At 36.4% G+C, this 22,565-nt stretch overlaps 2 protein-coding genes and 1 long non-coding RNA gene across 4 annotated transcripts in view; 1 reads left to right on the top strand and 2 right to left on the bottom strand.

The window, feature by feature from the left end:
• LOC139127220 (centrosomal protein of 70 kDa-like) overlaps positions 1-2,809 on the bottom strand; it is a 95,642-nt gene extending 92,833 nt beyond the window's left edge. The window contains exons 1-2 of one of the 2 annotated variants that reach the window (XM_070693127.1): positions 2,682-2,809; positions 1,252-1,291 (exon numbers count right to left, since the gene is read on the bottom strand). In XM_070693127.1, the coding sequence (XP_070549228.1) occupies positions 1,252-1,291; positions 2,682-2,711 (70 nt within the window). In that variant the 5' untranslated portion in view covers positions 2,712-2,809. The remainder of the gene's footprint in view (positions 1-1,251; positions 1,292-2,681) is intronic. The other variant, XM_070693130.1, reaches the window with a different exon arrangement.
• A 53-nt stretch (positions 2,810-2,862) lies between these two features.
• Positions 2,863-22,074, top strand: LOC139127223 (fas apoptotic inhibitory molecule 1-like). The gene is made up of 5 exons (XM_070693135.1): positions 2,863-2,979; positions 16,561-16,817; positions 18,391-18,619; positions 19,649-19,698; positions 20,427-22,074. The coding sequence occupies exons 2-5, from the start codon at positions 16,707-16,709 to the stop codon at positions 20,583-20,585; spliced, it is 549 nt and encodes a 182-aa protein (XP_070549236.1). The 5' UTR covers positions 2,863-2,979; positions 16,561-16,706; the 3' UTR covers positions 20,586-22,074.
• LOC139127100 (uncharacterized) lies at positions 12,681-13,718 on the bottom strand. The gene is made up of 2 exons (XR_011550926.1): positions 13,570-13,718; positions 12,681-12,843 (listed from the first exon to the last, which is right to left on the bottom strand). It is a non-coding gene; the product is annotated as an uncharacterized lncRNA (long non-coding RNA).
• Positions 22,075-22,565: the final 491 nt, after the last annotated feature.

Below are 22,565 nucleotides of genomic sequence, written 5' to 3'. Positions count from 1 at the left end.
GATTTACGGCGGAAATATTTACCAACCTACTTTTATAGAGATTATACATATCAGAAATTTTTGAGGCTTACGCAGTTGGATTCCCAAAGTGTGATTTATTTTGCAAAGTTTGTATTTTTTGCTTTCAAATGCAGAGAAAGGCGTAACCTTGAGTTGATTAACCAGGTTGATGTTTAGTTCAAGCTCTAAAGTATACTTTATCCTTATATGGAATATTTGTATACTGTATATATCCCTCTTGTGTCCGTGTGTATTTTTCTACATAATCAGTGTATATTTGTACCATACCGTAGGCCGGTGGCCAAAGTACTGAATAAAATGAATGAATGAATAATCTCATTATTGCTTTTAAAGGTACCATTATCAGCTTCAAACACAATATAAGAAAGTACTATTTCTCAGATATTATATATTTTGCAATTGTAAATGTGCATTTTTACTTTTCCTTGTTTTTCATTACCGCTGTATGAAGTTGTTTATATTTACATGACAGTAAAGACTCAATATTAAATTTAACTTTTTCTGTCACAAATATTCAGATATATGGTAAAAGACCAAAAACTACTTCACTTTTGTACTGTTATTCCAAAATTGTTGAATAAATTAACACGAAAGCATTTACTATATGGCTTGAAGGCCCTAAATAAAATGACCTATGGATGGAAATAAATTTCAAATGATGTCAATGAAGAACAGCAAAATAATGAGGATAATAGATTTAGTGTAAGGGGCCGTTGATAATAAAGCTGACGCACAAGAAACGTAATTCCTTCGTTTTAATTGAAACCCCTCCCCCCCCTCAAAACGAAAGTTCTTATGCGAAATCAATTTCGTATTATGATGCCGTTTCTGACAAACCCACACGCACCTCTCCGTTCCGCACGCCAATGAAAAAACACTGGAAGGGCACATTAATTAATAACCCTCCACTTTACGCATTTCACTTTTTAAGACAGAACATTTTAATGTATTTCCCACGCATGTATGTTTCACGTTGAAAAAGCATAGAAGTTTTTATTTCACATTATGTCTTTTCGTTGTCTTTTCTGTCTCTGTATTTTGTGGTCATTGTTCTCGATGAACGCGAAGGTAGTTTTGCGTTCTGCACTTAGAAAACAATAGAAAATCCTTATGCAATTTTGACGCACACAAAATGAAATGAGCTTTTACCCCCTCCCCCCTAAACGAAAGAATTACGTTTGTCGTGCGTCAGCTTTCATTATCGATGGCCCTAATGACAAAGTGACTTACCAAGTGAATCTGCAGGTATTGGCATTTCATCATCTGCTTTCTGTGAAAAGAGAAAATTTCAAATCATCAATTATAAACCAGAACACCAAAAACACTTGGTAAAGAGTTGCTTTGACATTAAGAAATAGAATACTGCAGTGTGCTTTGATATCTTTTCATACCATGAATTCAACTATTTGGTTATTGACTGTACCATGCAGGTAAATTGGTCATTAAAAGAATAAGTGAAATCATTGAACTGTACTATTATGAATAGTAAGAAATTACCCTGGACAATGTTGTCATCTGTGATTAATTCCCTGTGGAATAAAATAATGTGCCAATATGGTATCACCATTGTTCTATTTACCTGTATGTTTATCACACAAGGATGAAAATCAAAATATTGCTGCTGTGTTTTTTTATTTTTTTCAAGTGGCCTGGGTGGGCACAGTGAATTGCTTCTAATCACATCATTTTAGTTTGCAAATGACATTTATCAGGAGGTATCAATGCTATATCATGATGAGAGGCAACAACAGTACCTCACATCATGGATGTCTATTTTTACATCCATGCTCACATCAACCTGCATATCATATCATATTTCCATACAGCATATAATCATAACAGATATGCTTTATACTGTACATTTTGTACCATGTTTCTGAACGACAATACGACAGAGTTCGTCAAACGTTACCCTTTCCATTGTATACAATTAATAAATTTAAACATCGCCTAAATATACTGAACAGGATGCAATGTCTGTGGACAGGTATATACATGTTAATGAGGCGGTCCGGGACGTGTTACAGTGAGAGCTCTGTACAAAGGTCTGAAAGTGACTGCAGCAAACACATCCGGATCTCACTTGGGTGTTTGACAATTTTCGTTTTACGCTTCTGTTGCAGGCAAACGATATGAAATGTCATATAACGTTTTTATGTATTTCATTCTTCTCGATTCAATAATTTTGGAAGCCGGAACCGAAGGGCGGCGATGTTGTATTGTTGTGGACTAAAAATGTGTGACATGTTTGTCATGTCGAACAATGAAGCCAAACGTCTTCTTTTACGTGGATCTGCAAGATAATTTGTCTAAACGATAAAGGAACATCTCGTCAGAAAAAGTTCAGATCCTCATATTTAATTCAGTGTCAGATATTTACATTGTTTTATTCTGGGATCAAAAGTAACACACAAAAGTGGGCACTGCATTTTAACAAAAACGTTAAAGTTCTGGAAACCTTGCTTTGAAATTGAAAAATTCATAACTACCGCCACACTCGAAACGAGGTTGTTTGGTTAGCGACAGTAGTCAACGAACAGAACTCCGGGCAATTTGCAGCGCAAATATTTTCTAATATTTGCCACCTGAACATATTTACTCCGGGCATTCCGCAAATAAAATAAACACAACATACATTATTTAGATGACCACCGTCTTACCTGGGGTGATGTCTCGCTGGAAGACGCCATTTTACCAAATACTGTTTTGATTCGTTAACATACTCGTCTATGGAAACGTTCTTCTCATTGGTTATCATTTTAAACATTTACATAGCTAAACATATTTTGACCAATGAAGTATTTGTTCTCATCGGCATACTGCAGATACCCGGATGTGAATTTGACGCATGCGTAATATGTCATATTATTTATTTTCTGCTGGAGTATTCGTGGGTGAAAGTGGATGCAAGTATTTTAGACGATCAACATTACAATATTCGCCCTGACGATTATCCAGGTCAGTATATCACAGCAATATATATGGTCGTTAGATTGATTCTCTCGTTACACCAAGTGACGCTCGAAATTTGCGTTGAATGAACCTCAAATTTAGAATTTACCAACAGGCTATTTGCCTGAGCTGGGGTCCTTCCGGATCCGTTACGATACCGGTACTGGTGCGCAGGTATTTCGACCTGTTGATCATGCGGGAAATTCTCGCAGACAGGAATAAGCAAGCATGACAGCTTCACTCGCTATCACATTTTATATTTTAAGTCTTCCTAAGTGAAGTAACAATATCGCTTATTAGTAGTACCGTCTTCGATACAATGCATTGATTGTCAATGTCTTTTGTAAAATATTTGTGGCTACCTGTATTACACGTCCATTCCGGTAATCTGTTTGTTGAAGATCAACTCTTTCTCAAGATTCAAAAGAAAGGTATTTATGATTATTGACTGCAGTTCAGGGAGGTAATTCATCCGCATAACCCCTACCAGCTGAAGAGATGCTCTTCAATGCCAACATTTCTGTGACCTAGTGTGTGTTTTACTTCAAGTTTTGTTGATAACGTACAGTCTATCAACACACTGTTACCAGTGCTGGTCAATAGTTTTCGTCATTTTTCAATTGCCATTTTAATATAACCATAATATAACTTGTTTATGCAAAACACAATGTTGTCTATGCGTTCCAAGAGTCACACTGCAATTCAGCTGAATTCTCTGTCTGCATAAACTATATTTGACTGAGAGCTGAGATGTGACTACAATCCGTGTGCACAGCTGTGACAGAGAGGGAAATTAATTGTATGGTTTAATTATTTTGTGCATCAAAACATGACCTTTATTGAATTCAAGGGGATTGTCACAATGAAAACTTCAATATTTACGACTATGACATTTCTCAATGATAGCTTACATCACAAAAACAGTATGATGCTATGTCAATTGAACTTTAAAGTGTCAATTTCACAAAAACACAATGAATCAAGGGTAAAATTGACTCATATTTTTTTTAATTGCTCACAAACATATCTGTACATATTTATTAGTATTTGGTATTATTTCTTAAATTGATACAGTGAAAGGAACTCATGGTTTTGTTTAAACAGTACAGACATGCAAGTTGTGAAGCAAAGCGCATCAAAAATAGAAATAAACATAACTTACAATGTTAGCTATGATAAATATGTAAGTGAACTTGATGCATGTAACTTAATCTGCATACAGACATCTGATTAAAGTCTGTGAGTATCTCCTGTATGCTTTACCCTCATACTAACAGCTACTCTACCAATTAACCTTCAACCCTTTTAGTGTTGTAATTTTTTCCTTAAAAAATTTAATGTGACATTTTACCAATTTTCATGATTTTTTTGTAATTATTATCATAATTTTAGACCAAATGGACATAATCTTCATAGGCTAGAGTATTTAATCAATATTTTTGGAAGAATTAAAAAAAAATTGTCTTAATCTGAAAAAAAAATTGTGTGTGTTATATTTTTAAAAGTTGACAATAAAAGACTTCGGAACTCGGTTCATATTAACGTTCCCCTTGGATGGAATAAACTGCCATAGAAAATAATGTAACAGAATGGTATAATGTAATGTAGTTAAAAAGTCTGAATGGAATTATACAGGCGTAGGGTGAATGTTCTACCTGTAACTGTGTCATAACATACAAAGGATTGCTCAATTAGCACATCATTAGATTGGTGTATCTACCAAGTGTTAAAGAAGGGCACACAGTCCATGTAGTCGACAATGAGATGCAAATGATATGCGGTCAAGGTCTCCTCAACTAACTTTCAGCTGGTTGTTCACTTTCTACTATTTTTATATTGTTTTTTACAAAGGCACAGACTTATTCTACCTGCAACTTAAAATTGATAGTGATTTTGTAGCTCATTCTTTACTATTTCTCATAGTTTTTGGTACCGGTAACAGACACTTCGTGTTCCTGTCGGCTACATGGACGATCTGCCTAAAGAAGACCTTTTTTGGCAGAATTTAAAATGATACAAGTGGTTCACTTGTTTCCTGCAGGCATCCCCAATTCACACTTTGTAACTCAATTATCATAGACAGCAGAGTGGAGGAACCTCAATGGTTGGAATGAGACTACTGTCCATGTTAAAGATTTTACTTTCTGCATGAAGAATCTGTCCTCAATCCCTGGTTTTCACATCATGGTTGTTGACATTGACTGTTTACGTGACTTGTTGCAGTTTGTGCACAGTTAGCTCAGAGATATCAACCTGACTGTCAGACAAATAGCTTTCTTTTTAAGAAAAATATCTTGTTCTACTTTGTCGAAGTTTAAACCTTTTCAAGTTATGTACATGGTGTTTTCCACAGCTTGGAAAAAAAAGACCACAGAGGGGCGACCAATTTACATAACATTATCCATACTTTGCATGTTCTTTTGTTGTTTTGATGCATACATGTATTTACGTGTGAACAGGTTTCTGGAAAATCAGAGGGGTGAAGCAACCCTCAAAATCCCCCTTATGGAGAATGCTGTATTTGTAGACCAATATTGATTGAGTGATAGTTTTCCATTGAAATTATAGACATGTCAGGTCATTGCCAAATTTAAAGGCCAAAGCTACTCAGTGTGACTTTTTGAATGTCAATGAAAACCTTAAAAATCAACCTTGAACTTTGTGTATAATGAATGTGAAATTTCATCCCATGGTCCCTCCACAAAAGGACTGTGGTCATCCTTTCGTAATAGTCATCTAAATGAGGGTTAATACAAACTGAAAGGCCAGGGACTTGATCCCTAGGATCAAGTAAGTTCTAGTCTGTAAGAGTTTTCCATTGAAATTGTAATCTAGTAAGTTAATTTCCTGGCAAGACAATGTGAGGCCTGAACCATGCCTTTAACACTAAATATATTCAGTAATCATAGCAACCACTATACCCATAGTGCAATTGTCTAAAATACAATTATTTGTTGTACGCTATTGCTAGACACAATCATGGTGCATGTTCAGTGGAAGGACCCTGACACAGTGTACATGTGTATTCAAGATAGATACTAAACCGTTGCATCCATATCTGCCTTATTGGTGTCATTTACATGTATAAGGCCAGAGCTGTGTTTCCTCAAAATGTGAACTTTTTAATGTGTCCATGTATTTGAAATGCTAAACAGTAAGCTTACACCCTACTTGACACTTCAAGCAACTCAAAATTACTACTAACATGAACTTAATAATATGCTAAACAGTATACCCTACCTGACAACTCAAAGTTAATAATAATAAAACAAAATGAACAAAAATAATGTCCATCTACATCGACTTTAGTATGAACCTTTTCCCTGGCAGACAGTATCACGTCCCCATCAGCCAACTTAGTGAAAAGCAGTATTGAGCCAAAACCATTTGTATTTCCACCTATTTGTCTTGGTCAGTTCCAACAGCTTTAGTTCATAAAAATCATGTTTACAGTATCTGTGATTTCAGGGGCTTTCAAATGTTCATTTTTTTGCCACAATGCACCAAATGGGATGTATTATGCTTCTCTAGTGTTAATGAACTTGACCTGATGGTGAAATACCAATATGAACTTGGCAGGACAAGACCTTACCAGGAACTCTGTACCGATGATCTTGAATGAAAACAATGATCTGAATTCCACACCGATGCTTTCTACATCTATCACTCCATACATGCATCTACTCCACTTCTAAATTATTAAAATGGTGAATAAAAGCCACAGCCTGGATACTAATTGATTGCTAATTTGTTTTATCATGACAATACTCATCTTCTAGTTTGTGTCAATATTCAAATTGTTAATCAAATTTACTTACCATACAGGCATCACATACTGTGTGTCTAGGGATTTATGTACATGGGTAATTACTGTACATTTACTTCCAAGCAGTAATGTTAATACAATTGGTCTATACAGTACATAATTTCACAGCAGTAAGCCAACACATTTTCTTTTTTCTCTTCCCAACAGTGTGTGGAACATATTTGCAAACACAAATTCATAAAACACTGAACGTTACTATTAACAAATGAATTGCTGTCTGGATGACATTACAGACATACAAGCCTTTAAAATGCACTGTTCTTGTTTACATGTGAGTTGTAGTCCAGACCAGAATTCACTTGTCAACACTGACAATGCACCCACACATGTACAGGATGAGTTGATAAGCTGAATACTGTATATCTCTACATACAGTAAAACAACTCAATGAGAAACTATGGTTGATATTTAAAACAAAACTGGTGAAAAAAGTTCAAAAGTTATTGCTACTTGGGCCCTTTTATTGGGTTTGTGTACTGTTTTGTAAAACTGTTTAGCGACGCCAAGTCTTGCAATGTTTGATTTTCCTCGTAAAATTATACAGATACAGATATTGATTTTCCAATCATATATCCTACGTCAGTAAACACTTCCCTATTCAACAACTATTCATTGCAAACCTTGGTCAGACGGCATTGTGATTTCTTCCATGGTCAAAGATATATACTGTATAAGCTCTTCCTTCAAATCTTAAACATTGCAGAAAATATACTGTATAAGCTTTCCCTTCAAACCTTAAACATTGCAGAAAATAATGATAATCTTCTTTGCTTTTTTAGTCCTTTGGGCCTTTGGCCCAAAAGTACTAATGTGATGACGCGGCCTCTGTTGTTGCATACAGTGGGCCGTATGCTGTGGACGCAGGTATCTCGGAAACGCTTCAGTAACTTTTTCTGAAATTTGGTCTGGTGGTCATTTTGGCATGTATCTCAAACGGTCTTTTTCTTTTTTTGATTGAATCATTTTAAAGTCACTTTTTTAGCTTTTTGTGAAAACCACTATTTTCAATTTTTCCTCAAAACCACTGATTTGATTATTGTGATATTTGGCATGGGTGTTCGTATAGTTGAAATGCCGTCAGAAATGTTCAAAATTTGGTGATACATGCCTTGTATTATTTTTAAACAATATTTTTATCCATTTTTATTTTATATTTACTTGATTTTGACTCGCTTTCGTTAAAGCTACCGTCTGCGCATGCGCACAACTCTAGGACAAAATGTGAGTTGAGAATCGAATCGGACGCCATCTTGTTTCTCGATGTGGGCACATGTTTTACTTTGTGAACGTTTCACTGTGCATTTCAATATATTCTATAGTTATGACGTTGACAGTGATGCACTTTTGCGGCTGTCGTGTATTTTTTGGTACGAAAGGCGCCTTTGATCGACTGAAGAATGATGGTACCGGCAGGCATATCAGTTCTACTGAGGAAGTAATCCACTGGCCCGCATAGGTCAGGGACTCACTTAGGGGAGAACCACTTGATTTGTGGGGGGGGGGGGTATGGAGGATTTTGAGAAAAAAAATTGTCACCAGGTGAAATAAAAGAAAAAAATAAGCCTGTAATGGCTTGAGAAAAAAAATTCTCATAACAGACAGAAATAAATAAAAATGGAATTGTCATAATGCAGTTGAAATGAGCAAAATTTGGAAATTCATTCTCATGTGTTCTTTGCTAGCATGCTGCCATAGGCAGCGCAAATGTTTTTACCACAAGCAATTCTCATGTGTTTTTTTTCCCCAGCACTTATGATATAAGCATTCACTACTTTACACCTCAGTGCACTCGATGTTTTCCTTCCCTTTTCTGACCCAAGAAATCATATTTCTGGATTTCTGTTGCAATATCTCAATGGTACAGGCAATATCTAGATGGGACTATTTGACTTCTGTACATTGTGAAAATTGAAAACACAAGACAGGAGTCAATGAACTAGTGTAAACACCAATATATTATTCTCTCAACATAAATATGTTAGAAAGATTACAAGTTGTCAAAGAAAAATTGAGGAACAACAAATATAATGAAATACAATGTGTGAGCCTTGTTTCTCTGACCACAAAAGATAACATCTCCCCTGAGAACTTAAAAGGAATTGACTGTTATAAAGAAAAGCAGGTATAGTACTGATCACTGTTGATTTGCCAAAAAAGTGTTCTATAATTTAAAGTTGTATATATACTAGACTTTCCATTTTGTTTTCATTCGTTGGAATGTAAAATGAATATATAAAACCATCCTGTGATATGTGAAACACTGGCTTAAATTTGAAAAATTGCACTGCTACTCCATTTGATAAAAAAATTGATGCAGGTGTGACAGTTGAAATTAAAAAATGCTGTCTCTCTGACAAAAAAAGTTCCCATACCCACTTCCTGCATACCCCCCCCCGAAATCAAATGGGTCTCTCCTTAATATGCGCATGCGCATATAACAAGTTAGCGTTGTATTGCAAGGTTGAAAAATCAAACCGACGCTGTCTTGTTTCTCGGTCTTGTGCGAATTTTGACGTTTTGAAGCTTTTAGCATTTATTTGATGATATTTTGTAAATATGAAGTTCACGGTGATTGTATTTTTGTTGCTGTCATGTATTTTTTTGGCACGAAACGCTCCTTCGTTACCGGCGAATCCATTGCTTTAGCGAGGCAATCCCACCGGCGGCCCGTTAGTAATAGCTGGGTGAGAGCATGGAGGTGAGAGCGAGAGGTGAGAGCGAGAGAATTCGCTCTGTCCTTCTACCTCCATGTCATAACAAACTAGCGTCGTTTTATGTTGATGTACTGTCCTTTCGACACAGCGATAACCTTAAGTTTTCTGTTGCTTATTTTGGGTAATTTCGACAGTTGTGCATTGATTTTGACATCATTGTTGAAGACAGAGTGTGCTTTAGACTGTCGACAGTCCTCGTGCCTTCTTTTGACCGGATCCGGAGTCACTTCCGTGGTAGTAATCCAACGTAGGCGATCGAGCGCCGAAGCATCATTGTTGAAGACAGTGTGTGCTTTAGACTGTCGACAGTCCTCGTGCCTTCTTTTGACCGGATCCGGAGTCACTTGCGGTAGTAATCCAACGTAGGCGATCGAGCGCCGAAGGCGCAAGGTCGAGTGCCGAAGGCACGAGCTTGTATAAATACCGAAAGCTACGCGAGACCAAGCAGTACAAGCGACTGGCGCCGGCGAGAGTCTATGTGTGCTTATGTTGACCGATTTACGCGCACTTCAGAATCACGGCATAATCCGACATGGTAATTTGGCATGATCATCAGATCATACATGATCCGAGATTGCACTTTAGCAAGGTCACGATAACCATAGACCCTCGAGACCCTCATGGAGCACTCCTCGCACAGAAAATATTCCGACGGTTAAAAAAAAGCAAAAACGAGGGAAAATTCGAAGATACACGGACGATTGCGGAATGTAAACAACTCTGTGATGTCAACTGCTGTCAAGTCTGGAACTGCAGCGGTATGTGTTTCGGATTTCTATTCGAAACTTTGTCACTTTACAGCAACATACTGACTCCCTGCAGACTTCTAGTTGCGTCGAATCTCGCTACCAATAGTAAAAAAGTACTTTAAAACCATTTTGACGAATCCTTCTCAAAGTAGTTGTAACACTTTTATTTCTAAAAATGGACTTGCGGGTAATCCGAAATAACTTGTAATCCGAAAACATTATTACCGTATACCCGCATGCACGTGTCTATGAACCGGACCTTGTGCAGTCCCGACCCATTAACACCTCTTAATTATTCAAAGATAGATCGCAAGCTGCTAATCCCATAGACCCTTTGTTCTCTATCGCAGTTGCCTGTCCCGTTTTTCTCGAGGGTCTATGCGATAACTAATGTTGTTTGTTTCACTGTGGTTTAATACCTATAGGCCTATTTCCACTAAAAGACTATTAGAATTTCCTCCTGGCTACTTTGAAATCGTGCACTGGCATGCATGTAGTTGTCAACATCACTATGCTTGAATGTAGTAGACTCTTACTATGAATATATCGACTGTCACTGCATATTGCATATGTGTGCAAGTCACTCCATATCATATCAAAAAATGTAGTATTGCGACGTTTGAGCTGCCACAAGCCAGAATTTACAGTTTATGAGAAAGTTATCTTACATGTAAAACTCAGTTCTACTGTGAACAAAATGCAAGCTATGTTGCATAACTATGGTGAATAACATAATATTTTGTACCTATCACCGTGTCAGAAAATCAGAAGGAAACAACCACTCAGACAAACTCTGGTCAGGATGATACTGTCCAATTTTAATATGTCTCTCGGCACCACACTAGATACTCATGACTGTAAAACAACATTTCCATATAATTGTATATTCAGTTTTTATATTTAGTTTGCTTTTCACCATATTCTATGTCCTTCCCTGCACTACATAATTCAAAATTAAATATTGTTTTTGGCCTATACATACTTGAGGGGTAAGCTTATTTAGTCTCATACATTAAAGATGCACTGTTGACCTTCAGAGTCCAAACTTTTTATCATTGTATTGTAGATAGGTGTACACTCCAAATACTAAGTACAAGTGTGGTGAGTGTAACAAGCAAATGTTTTTTAGTCAATGGCCCAAATTTATTTTCTATTTGATGGACAATAAATACATGTGTAATCAATGCCAACAATCCAGTTTAAGTAATTTGGTTTAGATTAGCCATTGTCCATTATATTACAATAGTTTGTGGCTAAATTTTCTCCCCTTCTGTATCATATAAGTTCACCGTTTCCTGTTTTAGATATTGTTGATCCTATTGAGTTCCATCTCTTATTCTTGATTCACTTTCACATTAACTTTCATTTATGTCCAAACAATTTGACTTTTTGCCAGATTTCACATTTATGGCAAATAATAAACAGTAAGGAGGCACAAAGGACGTCGGTGCCCCGGGCCCATGTTACCCTTTACCACCATGGTTTGTCCCAAATCAATTGTTTTCTATGGTAAAGTTGGACCTGTATACAGGGAACTGGGGGTGAAAGGGTTAAAAGGACACTGCCATGCAAACAGACTTTTCAAGGAGTTAAACCACACAATCATGAATTTCAAACCTATGCTTGTAAGTTTGACAAAAATTTAAAATGCTTAGATATCTTTAGATGACCTTTTCATGCAGTCACTGATAAAGACAGGCAGTAAATGTAGTTTAGCTGCAGGCAGTGTAGTCAGTATTTGATCTAGGACTTCAAAAATAGGGGCCATCGTGGGCCCACTCCCTTGAAAAAAAGGGGCCATTGGCAAAAAAAGGGGGCCATGCTGGGCCCCTTGCAATTTTTAAAGAGGGCCCTTGTTGATCCCAACCAGCGGATAAAAAGTGGTCCCCCAGAATTATTAATCAAATTAAAATTGCAATTAATTGTTTTTAAAAGGCTTATAATGGACAGATTGGGTTGCCAGGCAACATTTGCAAAGACAGATTCCACTGTGTGCTGAAGGAATTGACAAAAAGGTGCAGTAGCTGTAACTGTTGATATTTTTCTTTCTGTGTGTCATCCAACAACGGCAGTTTTCTATTGAGCTTGAAGTAATTTCACTAGCATTCAGTTTGTCAACTACGTTTTTAGTTATTCACGTTTTAGTTGTAAAGTAAACCCTTATTGTTCACAATTTAATTTAGATTCAATTGTCAACAATACCACTGCTAGAAATAGAGTGGATATACAGACTTTGTTGACAAACTTGATTTTTTAAGAAATACAAAAACCATTTGATACTCAGAATAAAAAACTGAAAGCAGCCTATTAAAAGTGACAGCTACTGTCCCTTGAACCAAACAATATGAAGTTACTGCAGTGACTGGCAGTTCATCCGCAAGAAGGGTCTCTTCAAAAAGACAGACGTACAGGTGAGTCAACATTTAATAACACACTTTTATTCGTTTTTTTTTTTCAAATTTTGACCATTTTCTCAACTCAATACTGATGATTATGCATATGTTTTATTGCAGACATGTACCATCAGCTACCATTCATCATGTCCATAGTACAGCCAGTGCCATTGTGACAGCCACTTCACCTGAGAAGAAAATATGATTTTTTTATTGAGCTGTAAACACTGAAATGCCAAATCTCATTTAATAAAAATTTCACCTTAACATGTACCATTTCTGAATCAATTTTAAGTAAAGAGTAAAGGAATAAAATAAAAAGAGGGGGTAAATAAATTAAAAAAATAAACTATTAAAAATGTTAAATACTAGATTTTGGTATCAAGAGAAATAATAAACTTAGATTTGAGAGTGTGTCCTTTATCTTATATTTCTTCAAAATTTCAAGTTTAGAGTAAAGGACTAAAATAAACTTTGGGGGTTCACGTAAATAAGTTGAACAAAATAAATTATCAAACCTGTAAAATACTCGATTTACATACACTAGAGAAAAATTAAACTGAGACAAAAACACTCACTCTCTTCTCTATTTGTTTGATGACAGAAATATGAAATATCTAAACCGTTTTTGTACGACTGGAAACCCCACGTGGCTACCACGCTGGTCTGCAAGTCACTGCCAAACGAATAAATAAACAAGTGACTTGTCCTCGGAAACTCGCTGCCAGTTTACAAACATAACCATTCCCTACCACTCGGATATTTTGATCACCCCAAGAAATGTCAGAAATTAGCGTCCACGACACCATGCACTGAATACCAGTCCCGGCCACTCATAACGTACTACAGTCTAAGCTTACATATGGTAGCCTTCCATATCGAAGTCAACGGTAAAATTCCAAAATTGTATTCACCTGCGGGGTGCGGTTGTGTTTCGAACCGGTAGCATCGGTCTGCGTGTCAGTTTCTGACACTTCCATCGTTGTACCTCCTTCATCGTCGGGCGTGGGTGAGGAGACAACCTGACGGCTTTACAAATATAGCCACGGCATAGTAACCATCGTACCGCTGGCATCGTACCGCTGGCAGAGCTACGCATGGCCTTCTGCACACGTCCCGTCAAAGACCCAACTTACGTCATTGTCGCAAAATGTCGTGATTGAATATATACCACGTTACGGTAAATCCTCGTGTTGTTGTAGAGCATGGGCGTAAAACATAGTGGCCTGGCAGAAACAAACTACCAGGCGCCGGTCTTGAAATATTGCGCCCGAAATGGCGCCATGGCCTGTGAAAATAGCGCCATAGCTGATTTTTTTGCGCAAAATGCGCAATGGCACACTCTAGATCAAACACTGTGTAGTCACCTTATCACAATAGTGAATGGTTTATTGAAACCCATGTCAGCTGTCTCTACAAACCATCCATCACTGATCAAAGTCTTCAATAAACTCAATGCACCTTACATTCCTATACTTTACTAACATGTTCTATTCTTAAAATATGTTTGCAAAATCACCTGACAAGACCCAAAAGGTAACAGGTATCTAGTGTCAACATCACAAGTATTACAAGATTTTTCCCAGAAATCAGTGTTTTGTACCAAGCTATGTAAATCTCTGAATTGCAAAATTACTGCAGTTACTGAATCATTGATCACAGCCACAAGTTAATGAGATTTACAATTTACAATGTTTATGTTAAAACAACAGACAGGTGGAAAGACAGAAATTTGGATGACCAGTCACCTGTACAGTACAAATATAGTCACTTCATTACTGCGATGTCTTTTGTCTCCAGTTACATTACATCCTGCATTGTTTTCTCACCTTCCTTTTATTATTAGTGTTCCACAGTTTGTCTTTAGTTCATCATGACAACACTAATGAGTGTCCCATTTAATTCAATCTCAAAATCTGCTCAACTACCGTACTACAGAAGGTTTTGTGAAACATACTGTAATTCAATAGATTTTCACAACACCAGTGATATGACATACATTTTAGTAGAACTAAATCAGTTTTATGATTGTAGAAAATTGTCATGTTCATTGAGTGGTTGAAAATATTTTTTATTTCACAAACATGATGTTTAAGACTTTTCTAGTGGTTAGTTGGTGTTCAATACGGTACATTTTCCAAAGTCTACCATGTCCGTGTTAATAACTATGACAAAATACAACTTTGAAATTTTGGGCAAATATCTGATTGACACTTAGGAATGTACATGTACTGTATTGTTGCCAGGGTTTGATACAGTGACACTGTCACCTTGAGTGACTGTCAGAGAATTGTGAAATATTGAAGACATGAACTCTGTGTTTCCTCTGGCTTCTGAAATTTTTTAGTAAATCTACGAAATTTTTTAGTAAATCTTTTCGTAAATTTGAAATTCATAAGTAAACGTAACCATTCCAATACGGAATATCATTCAATCAAATTCAAATTAAGTACAACATGTGCTTAGACAGAACTATTTTGAGGTTTGGGGGCCTTCAGCTCTCAATCAACTAGCTGCTTCCTTGCATTCGTATATTTACGAATCAACAATGAAAAAAATTAGTAAATCATCTAAAAAATTAGTAATTTTACGAATTTTAGAGTGGCAGAGGAAACACAGGAACTTGATGAAGACAACAATTAACCATGGCTGCTGTAATGTTAGTTGCTGATTACAGTAAAGTAGGAGTTGTGTGTCATTAGAAGATTAATGAATAAATTCATTAAGCTGAAAGGTTTTCATACAAGTAATGTTTGTCCTCATTAGTACACATTCATCAAATTCATTACCATCCTTCATTAGATGTCAGCTGTCCAAAACACTTCATGTAATTACTACATATATGCAAATCTAAAATTTGACCCTTTAAAGCCCCAGTGCTGCTAACTTTTATTTTCAATGTGAATCATAATTCCTTGTTCTTCTCCCCAAAGAATGTTGATATACACAGTATCCAGCTTGTCAACTCAGCCCCTATGGTTGTAAAGTGCATTGTTATTGTTGAAAAGTGACTTCTGGTCCGGACTAGAATTCAAATGTAAACAATAACCATGCATTTTACACATATAGACGCTAAGTTGACAAGCTAAATAGTGGGTGTTTCAACATTCTTTGGGGAGTAGAATAAGAAGTTGCAATTGATTTATAAAATAAAAATAATGAAAAAAACCATCGAAAGTTAGCAGCACTGGGGCTTTAATCAATGAATTTAGGTACAAAATCTTGTAAATTGTTTCAACAAAATTCAACTAGCTGGTACTTTGGGGAGACATGTTGTGGATTAGAGAGGGATATTGTGAAATGGTTGTTGTACTCCCTAATTATAAAATGTAAATTTAAACTCATCAAGTTTTTAGACAATACTCAGTACTTGCATTTATGAATAGTAGGTGTACATGTGTGATATGTGTATAGCACGTGTACTGGTATATTGATAAAGAAAACATTGACAACTGTTCATATCATAACCGACCACTCTTCTCTGTAATCAGTCTGCACATCAACATAGGTACCAGTAATGTTAATTGTTTTATTAATGAACTTTCATTGTTTTCCAAGCATTTAGAAGTACTAATAGTGACCATAACTCGCTTTAAATCTTGTGAAAAACATCAGGGTTGTCATCAACAGCGAAAACTGCAATCTTCCAAGGTTGGGTTTTGATTCAACTCTGCATTGGTTTTAGAAAGCTGTGTTGCAATGGTCAAATTGCAGCTAGCACACTAAGCATCATAGTTACTGTAAAGATATTACAGTGATTACACACACAACATCATTGTAGCCTGGTTTCCTGTCAGGGTTTAATTATTGATGTTATGCAGCAATGCATTGTGGGTAACTCAGAGCAGTGTACATGAATGATATATCATCTCAGTCTCACTGTGTTTATTTTTCATCTATTCCAGACATCAGAGTGTTCCGTGCATCAGTGAAAAGTGACGGCATCTGGAATTTATTAGCGTCACCATACTCTCCATTTGCAGCAAGGAAGGAGCACTTAATCCGTGGAGGTAGTTGTCAGTGTTGGATAAGACTTTGATCTAGAACAGCTATGAATGACATTGTAGCAGTGTGGGACGTTGCTCTCAGCGACGGTGTTCACAAAGTGGAATTTGAACACGGTACAACATCAGGAAAACGTGTTGTTGTAGTTGACGGCAAGGTAAAGACTATACCTTTTTACAGGGCAAGTCAGGTCAAATCATTCAATGTAAGAGTGAAAAGAGTTGCAAACAGTTGAATTGTCTCAACCCTCTCACCCCCACTTCCCTGTCTAGAGGTCCAACTTTAACATGGAATACAATGGAATCGGTTCAAACCATAGTGGTGAAAGAGGTAAATTCAAGTGATTGACACAAATATTCAAAACGTCTGACATACCATTATCACAGTGACACATCAAATCATTTGAATACTTGTTTCTCAGGTTCAGTTTGAACTTCAAGTTCATTGCAAATCCATCCAATATTCTGGAGATTGAATTTTAACTGACAATTTCTATTAATACTTGGAATAGGGAAGGTAGCATTTTGGTGTATTTGAATTGAGTTTTCAGTGACAAGAAATGAAGAATGTGAACAACTAACATATCAATATGTTTCATAGTGTCTAATTCTTTGAACGGATGTTGAAATATTAATAAGAATGAATAATTTAAGTTTTATGTCCATGGTACATGAGGCTACTGTTCATTCCAGTGTAGCCCTCACATTGTAGGTAACACCACCATGACAGTTGCCATGGATACAGATTGAAGTTGATACAGTAGCTGCACCTACAAATTCAGTGTCTATTTTATTTTATTTTTATTTGATTAATAATGACTTCCACAGCCGAGGCCATTTATGGAAGACTGTTAGTAAAAATACAGATACAGAGTTAAAGCATGAAGACAAGACGAACAAACTTTAACAAATACTGAGAAAACAATGTTTTAAAACATTTTTAAAACCATTTAAATTTACAGAAAAAGGATCAATGTCATTGTATTCGTTTAAAAGCAAATTAAATTGTCTCGGAATTCTACTAAAAAGAGAGTCACGAACACAATTAACTCTACCAAATGGCACATGAAACAAAGTAGTACGCCGAGTTGAAAACCTATTAACTTGATGAAATTCTCTAATAGACATTTACCATGTTACAGCTAATAGTTCTAATGTTTCCCGAGTCGTCGACGTCAACCATTATATTTGGCAGTATGCATACTGTCTCCCTGACCTTTAAAGACACTCTGGTTGTCATGGTAACATATTTGTTTCAATGTAAACATGCATCTTAGTAATTATCTGTGTTATGATTTACCTTTGTGATTCATCAGTAATATCATTCAAGTATGGTGCATGTCTGTGAATATCAATCCATGCTCCATGTAAGATGTTGAAAGCTGTGTACGTGTGTCTAGTGAAATTTAATGAATTTACTCTTCAAATCAGCGCTTGTACCGGTAAAAACCAGTATGCTTTCAGCACACAGAATGACTTTGACGAAGTTTTCTGAATGTTGTTCAAATACGTAGAATATCAGATTTTATATAATTATGATGTCTATATGTTTATGTAATCTTAAGAATGTCAAATCATTAACATGAAAATAGTCTGTCGCTGGGCAACAGTAAATAGATATTGCAACATTGTTTCAAGTTGATATACTGACAGAAGATACCAAATGGTCCCTTAGCAACATAGACTACATGCATTCCATTTATTGTAACATTGTTTCAATTTGATTGACAGGAGATAATTAGGAAGAACTGGATGTTTAAACTTGTCGGCAGGGAAGTGTTCAACATTGGCAAAGCCAAAGTGAAAGCTGCAATAAACATTGATGCTGTCAGTGGATTTGCATATGAATACACGCTGGAAGTCAATGGTAAAAGTTTAAAGAAGTTCACAGAGCAAAGGTCAAAAACTGCCAAAGTTTGGTCTTTAGTAATTGATGGTGTAGACACAAGGATTGTTCTAGGTAAGTGAAATGAAAAAATTCACTATTGGCTTATCATCATTGGTTGAGAATTATGATTGGTGAATGGTTATCAGTGCTTAACCCTTTGAGCAACAAAGTCTATATTTGTCACCTTTACAAAGTATACCACAGTCAATTTTCAAAATTTTGGTAAAAACTGTTGCTGATGAAATGTTATATCCAATTGGTCAAAAATTATGAAAGACTTACAAAAATGTTCACAAAAATTGGTAAAATATTTCATTAAAATTTTGGTGGGAAAAAATTACAGCAGTCAAAGGGTTAATAATTAGGATTCACTGATCCTCATTTACTGAAATGCATTTCATTGGTTTTGTTTCATCTCCGGGCTTTATATACCAACACACACATACACTGCCAGCCAGGTCAACTTTATTCACAGTCGTGTCTGACCCTGGCAGAGCGTAGACTGAACATAACCACACTTTTCCTATCAATCAAACACACGTGATATACACCATCACAGCGCCCTCACAATACACCAAAACAATAATTTCTCCCTATACGATGTAACTTGAGAAATTATATCTATTGTCACTATTGTACTTCCAGAATGTGAGTGAAAATATCATGATTTCTATATTCATCTGTTGAACCAGTTTGCATTCCATTTTGTTGCACAGCTTATTCAAAATTTTTGTCATGATTTGTCCATTTACATTCACTAAGTATGCGTCATTTTGAATATCTCTTGTGACTTGTATTTGTGGTCATGTGATCATATGCATCATTTTGGCACAGATAAATGTAATGAGCCAGTGACTGGTGGAAGGTAAGATGTCATTGATGCATGGCTACAGAAATAGAGAGGAAGTGGTTTGTAAAACATCATGTTCCATAGCAAAGGATGTTAAAAGGTCACCAAAAGTGTCAAACTGCCTAGTGTCTAACACATGCTGCCAGTGTACATCACTGACAACGCCTTGCTACGTATGTGTAAGCTCAGCCCATGCCCAATCACAGTATTTCTATATTATGGGAGTAAATCTCTTCTGATTTTTTTATCAGAAAAAGACACGATGGATGTGTGGTGCAATGGTGAAACCCTTCAAACAGCTGTAAGTATACTCTGAAGATTCAGCTATTGAGTTTTCAAATTCATGTGTCTATGTATAATTTAGACACATCTTCATGGCAGCAGAATTTGTCTAAATATTCCTAAGACTTATGCAGTTATCAAAAATGATAGAAAAAATGAATTTGGCCAAAGAATAATCTTACCTATTTTATCTGGATATCAAGCACAGTGATAGCATTTAGTACATATTTCAAAATAGCTTGTATTATCAAGTGTTCTGAGAAAGTTTCAATAAAAAATCAGTACTGCAATGGCATGGCAATGTGTTTCTATTCACCGTGATACAATCTGTGGAATCATATGATGCTCTGCGACTCCTGGATGTAAAGATGTACACATGTAGATCTTGTGACAAATCCAATGGTATAAACAATGAAGGAAAAATTTTTGCTAAATAGTAACAATCACGATTTTTCTTCGAAACCTTTGTGTTATGGATTTTGTTGATGGGTGAATTTCGGTAACAGACTTATATTGAATCATCAAGAATAACAATGCACCACTTGTACTGTACAGGTAAACATTGACATGACAAGTTACTATGTACTTCAACATATTTAGGGAGCACATGTAGAAAATCTAGTTCATACATGGAACAAAAACTAGAGTATTGTGGAGTTTAAAAGACTCTCATTGACACATTAAAGTTTCAATGTTCAAAAGTCTTTAAGAATCACCATGTTTAACTGAATTGACTGTCTATTACAGGGAGAATTTGTAGATGACGGAACAGAGACCCACTTTGAAATCCGAGATCATGATTGTTTTATAAAAGCTGTCAGTAGTGGAAAACGCCGCGATGGAATCGTACATGCGCTTTTTGTCGATGGAAACGAAATTCCTGAAACGCATGAAGAATCAGGGTAGTAGTGTTGAATCTAAGATACTTACAAAGTAGATTTTACAAATTGTACATACAGAAGAAGGGTTTTAATTTTTTTAGCTTTGGAAATTCTTGTGTGATACTTTTTTTCAAGAATTTGGATGACGAAGTCAGCTAGAATACGCTTTGTTATCTTATTATGTTTATATATTGTAAAAAATTCATTGTTTTATGTCCATGGAAATGAAGTGAATATTTTACAAATTTTGATGTTATTTTCACGTGTTTTAAAATTGGGAACATAGCGATGACAATTTTTTGCTAAGCTAGATTGGGAGAGTATTTTACAGTGTATACCAGTAGTTGAAGATCAGAAACTATTTCAAGAACTATTCCGAGGCAGACAGATAACAGCGGATGCTTTACAGAAAGATTTACATGGGAACTCCCTAGTGTATCATTAAGAAGTCATGTATCTTATGAATAAAGCCCCCTAAGTTGTTACAAGTCAGTACTATGTCAGTCAACACTGTACTGTACCACAATGTACAGTAGAATATGTTGCTTGATTTGCATAGTGCATCCCTAAGTTGGTGTGCAAAACTAAGAGGCCATTGAAGTCTCCCTAGGTATTCTTAAATGACCACCTTGTTTTACAGTGGCACAATCGCACAGCTTCTTACCCAGTATTTACTGTTCAGTCAATGATCATGTATGCATTAAATGTACCTGTATTACAGCCTGGCTTTATCTGTAACAGTGTTCTCCCTAGGCCCTTCAAGCATCACGTCTCCGTGACGCTTGCCTTGATCGCCGTGACGCTTGCTACAATGCCGTGACGCTTCAGATTTTTCCCGACACCCTTGATTGACAGCCCCACTTGACAGCTCAGTGTATTCATTGGCATGGGACATCTGCCAAAACTAGCCTTATCAACATCGTTTTTAGTCCTGAATAGACTTTTTCATGTCGATTGACGAGTTTACATTAGTCAATTGACACGTACATAGGTGTTGAAAAAACACCGGACGAGCGGCACATCGGTGTGGCCGTGACTTTGATCATGTTGGTCGAGCGCCGTGTGAATGGCCGTTTATCAAGTTACGTGGGGGAATTACAGTGACGTCCACGCCGTGAAAATGCTGGTGGTCAAAGCTATCGGTCAAAATTGCGACCCTCAAAAAGGTTTATAAGGCGTCTATACCTGATGACGGTTAGTCTACATGAAATCTCCATGGCAGCATTGCAAATGTAAATTTGTATTTTAATTATTTTTCTGTTCTTGTTGTTGAGACAAACGGTAGAGTTCGTGGGCTGCAACGTTACGTGTACGTCATATTACACTACGCTGACTTGACCTAGTTTCTCGATGTTGGGGTCACAGTCATTTTACAAGTTTTTTTTTTTTGCTAATTCCGCAATCGTTCTTTTGCATTCTTGTCATCTTTTTTTTTTATTTCGCGCAAAGTTTTTAAAAACATGAGTTCGGATTAACTTTTTGGTCGCGAAATGATGTCTACAGTGCCATGTGACGTGAAGATAACAGGCCGGGCGATTTCCAAGATGGCGGTCGATGTGTGGGCTATGAGCGTTTCGCGCTGTTTTCAAGTTCAGGTCTCGTTTCAGGTTCACTAAGGAGGCAAGTTACTAAAACAACAGGTGTTTCATAATTTTGGTGACGATCATCCGTGTAATATGTCTGAATTTTCTGTTCTGGCAAACCGTTACAGTTCCTCTATTCATTGGGACCGTGACTGTAATTCCTCGTAACGTGTTTATGTGCTAAAAAACTCGCTGGGGTACACAGCCCTGATTGTGTGGCTTTGTTGCTCTGTATAATTTCGTAAACAAGTGACGCAATGTTTCATCGCAAATGTTTCTCCATGCAATGAGAGTATGAGTTGAATTTTTACAACTGAAGTTGGACTGCTGTATGAATTTATTCAGTTCATGGTGCCCCTGATATGTATGTTCATGCAGCAGTGTAAGTAAATAAAAGGCATATTAAATGACTACAATTTGCA

This window comes from Ptychodera flava, unplaced genomic scaffold (genome assembly GCF_041260155.1).
Source record: "Ptychodera flava strain L36383 unplaced genomic scaffold, AS_Pfla_20210202 Scaffold_29__1_contigs__length_4469600_pilon, whole genome shotgun sequence".
Taxonomy (NCBI): Eukaryota; Metazoa; Hemichordata; class Enteropneusta; family Ptychoderidae; genus Ptychodera; species Ptychodera flava.
Note: the sequence above shows the minus strand (reverse complement) of the source record. Positions and strands in the feature narration are given on the sequence as shown.